The sequence below is a fragment of the Lucilia cuprina genome, chromosome 2, assembly GCF_022045245.1.
Source record: "Lucilia cuprina isolate Lc7/37 chromosome 2, ASM2204524v1, whole genome shotgun sequence".
Taxonomy (NCBI): Eukaryota; Metazoa; Arthropoda; class Insecta; order Diptera; family Calliphoridae; genus Lucilia; species Lucilia cuprina.
Genome location: NC_060950.1, coordinates 9,491,923 through 9,494,272, shown reverse-complemented (window position 1 = coordinate 9,494,272; position 2,350 = coordinate 9,491,923). Strand labels below are relative to the sequence as shown.

The window sequence follows — 2,350 nt, the reverse complement described above, 5'->3', positions numbered from 1 at the left end:
TCTATAGTCTAGTCTATAGTCTAGTCTATAGTCTAGTCTATAGTCTAGTCTATAGTCTAGTCTATAGTCTAGTCTATAGTCAAGTCTATAGTCTAGTCTATAGTCTGTAGTCAAGTCTACAGTTAAGTCTGTAGTCTAGTCTAAAGTCTCTGGCAACACTGCCTGTGTGTTGAACGCAGCAAAACTTGCTGCGGCTCCAAAATTGTATGGTAAATTGTAGTATAAATTGAAAAAAAGTATACGTGTTTGTGTTTCGAACTTAGCAAATAAATGTAACCGTTTAAAGTAAAGCCACAAACCCAAAATAAAAGGTTTAGAAACTTGGTAGATTCTTTCACAATTTGTAAATAAACCGCTGTATTGAAGACAAAACTCAAACAGCTGTTTGAAATTTTGCATCAGCTGTCTTTTGTTTACCTTTTTCAGCTTCTTATCATTTAGTTCAGATAATTTTAGATTAAGAACGACAATAAATCATGAAACAAATCTTTTGAATATAAAAACGAAATTAAAATTTCCACTTTCATAAAAATGACTGGCCATCTAAAACATTTGCACAATTTAAAAAACATCTTTTTGAAGTCGGTAGAAGCTGTGCGACCGAAAAATCTTTTATCAGCCGGTAATAATTACAATTTGGAACCTCGCCTGGAAGCGAATAAGATTTGTATTCAAGTTCAGGGTAAATATGTAGATATAACAAACAAAAAATGTCATGTGGTGGGCTTTGGTAAGGCCGTGTTGGGTATGGCAGTTCAACTGGAAAGATCTTTGGGTGAGTTTTTGCATCAAGGCGTTCTGAGTATACCCAAGGGTAGTCGTCAACAGTTTGAGGGCATAAAGGAAATGACATTGAGATCGAATTCTTTAATACAAATATACGAGGGTGCCGAAAACAATCAACCGGACGAAAACGCTCTACGGGCAGCTAAAGAAATTAAACGATTGGCCGAATCTATGACTCCGGAAGATGTGTTATTTGTTTTAATATCTGGTGGAGGTTCTGCTTTATTGCCCTTACCAAAAGCTACTCTCAAACTTGAGGATAAAATGCAACTAATTAAAAAACTCTCCAATTGTGGTGCTTCTATACAAGAAATGAATATAGTGCGCATAGCTCTCTCTGATATAAAGGGAGGAAAATTGGCCATGGCAGCTGCCCAAGCTCATGCTGTTATCTCCTTTGTTATTAGCGATATAGTGGGAGATCCTGTAGATCTAATAGCCAGTGGCCCTACCTGGTGTACACAAACAAAACATCTTAAGGCGAAAGAAATATTAGAAAAATTTAACTTGTGGCAGGATTTAGATGAACACATCAAACAGCTTTTGCTTATGGAAAACAAAGTGGAAACACAACCATTAAAAAATAATTCAATTTATGTAGTTGGTGACAATAGAGTGGCCACAGCTGCAGCGGTACACGAGTCTCTGAAACTTAATTATAATCCTTTTATAGCTTCTACCACCATACAAGGAGAGGTAACCAGTTTAGTGACCCAATACTGTGATTTCATTAAAAATATATACGATTTCAAAGCTTGTCTTATAGATGAACAAGAATTAAGTAAAAAGTTTCCATTTGATTCGCGAACCTTTCAACATTTTCTCAAAACTCTTCTAATGTGCGAAAAATCACAAAAACCTCTACTGTTGATAATGGCCGGAGAACCTACTGTTAAGGTAAAGCTTTTTAGAATTCCATATTTTAACAAAATCTCATAATATTATTTTCCAGGTTTCTGGTTCCGGTGTAGGCGGTCGTAATCAAGAATTAGCTTTAAGACTTTCTCAAGAGTTTCACCAACAGCCTCGTTTAAAAAATGTTTGCTTTCTAAGTGCTGGCACGGATGGCATTGATGGTCCCTGTTCAGCTGCTGGCGCCATGGGCAGCTCTCAGATTGTTTTAGATTATTTGGCGGATGGTTCTAAAACATTGCAGAATTTCAATGAATACATTACCAATAATGATTCCTATAATTTTTATAAAAATTTAAAGCAGGGAGTCTATCACGTGATTACTGGACATACCGGTACAAATGTTATGGATTTGCATTTATTGTTGGTTTTATGATTGTTAAGCACTAAAGTGTTGTAGTTACTTTTAATAGCAGGGATATTTTTTAATCGAAGTTACATTTTTTAAATTGTAATAAAGAAGAAAATAAAAGACCATTAAAATATTAGAAAAAAATATGTTATACTCAGATGATTTTAAAGTATAACAACTGCACTAGAACTAAACTAGAACTGAACTAGAACTGAACTAGAACTGAACTAGAACTGAACTAGAACTGAACTAGAACTGAACTAGAACTAGAACTGAACTAGAACTGAACTGAACTGAACT

General features: G+C 34.9%; 1 protein-coding gene across 1 annotated transcript; it reads left to right on the top strand.

The window, feature by feature from the left end:
• The first annotated feature begins 446 nt into the window (after positions 1 to 446).
• LOC111683155 (glycerate kinase) lies at positions 447 to 2,181 on the top strand. Its single transcript, XM_023445202.2, has 2 exons — positions 447 to 1,683; positions 1,739 to 2,181. The coding sequence occupies exons 1-2, from the start codon at positions 532 to 534 to the stop codon at positions 2,072 to 2,074; spliced, it is 1,488 nt and encodes a 495-aa protein (XP_023300970.2). The 5' UTR covers positions 447 to 531; the 3' UTR covers positions 2,075 to 2,181.
• Positions 2,182 to 2,350: the final 169 nt, after the last annotated feature.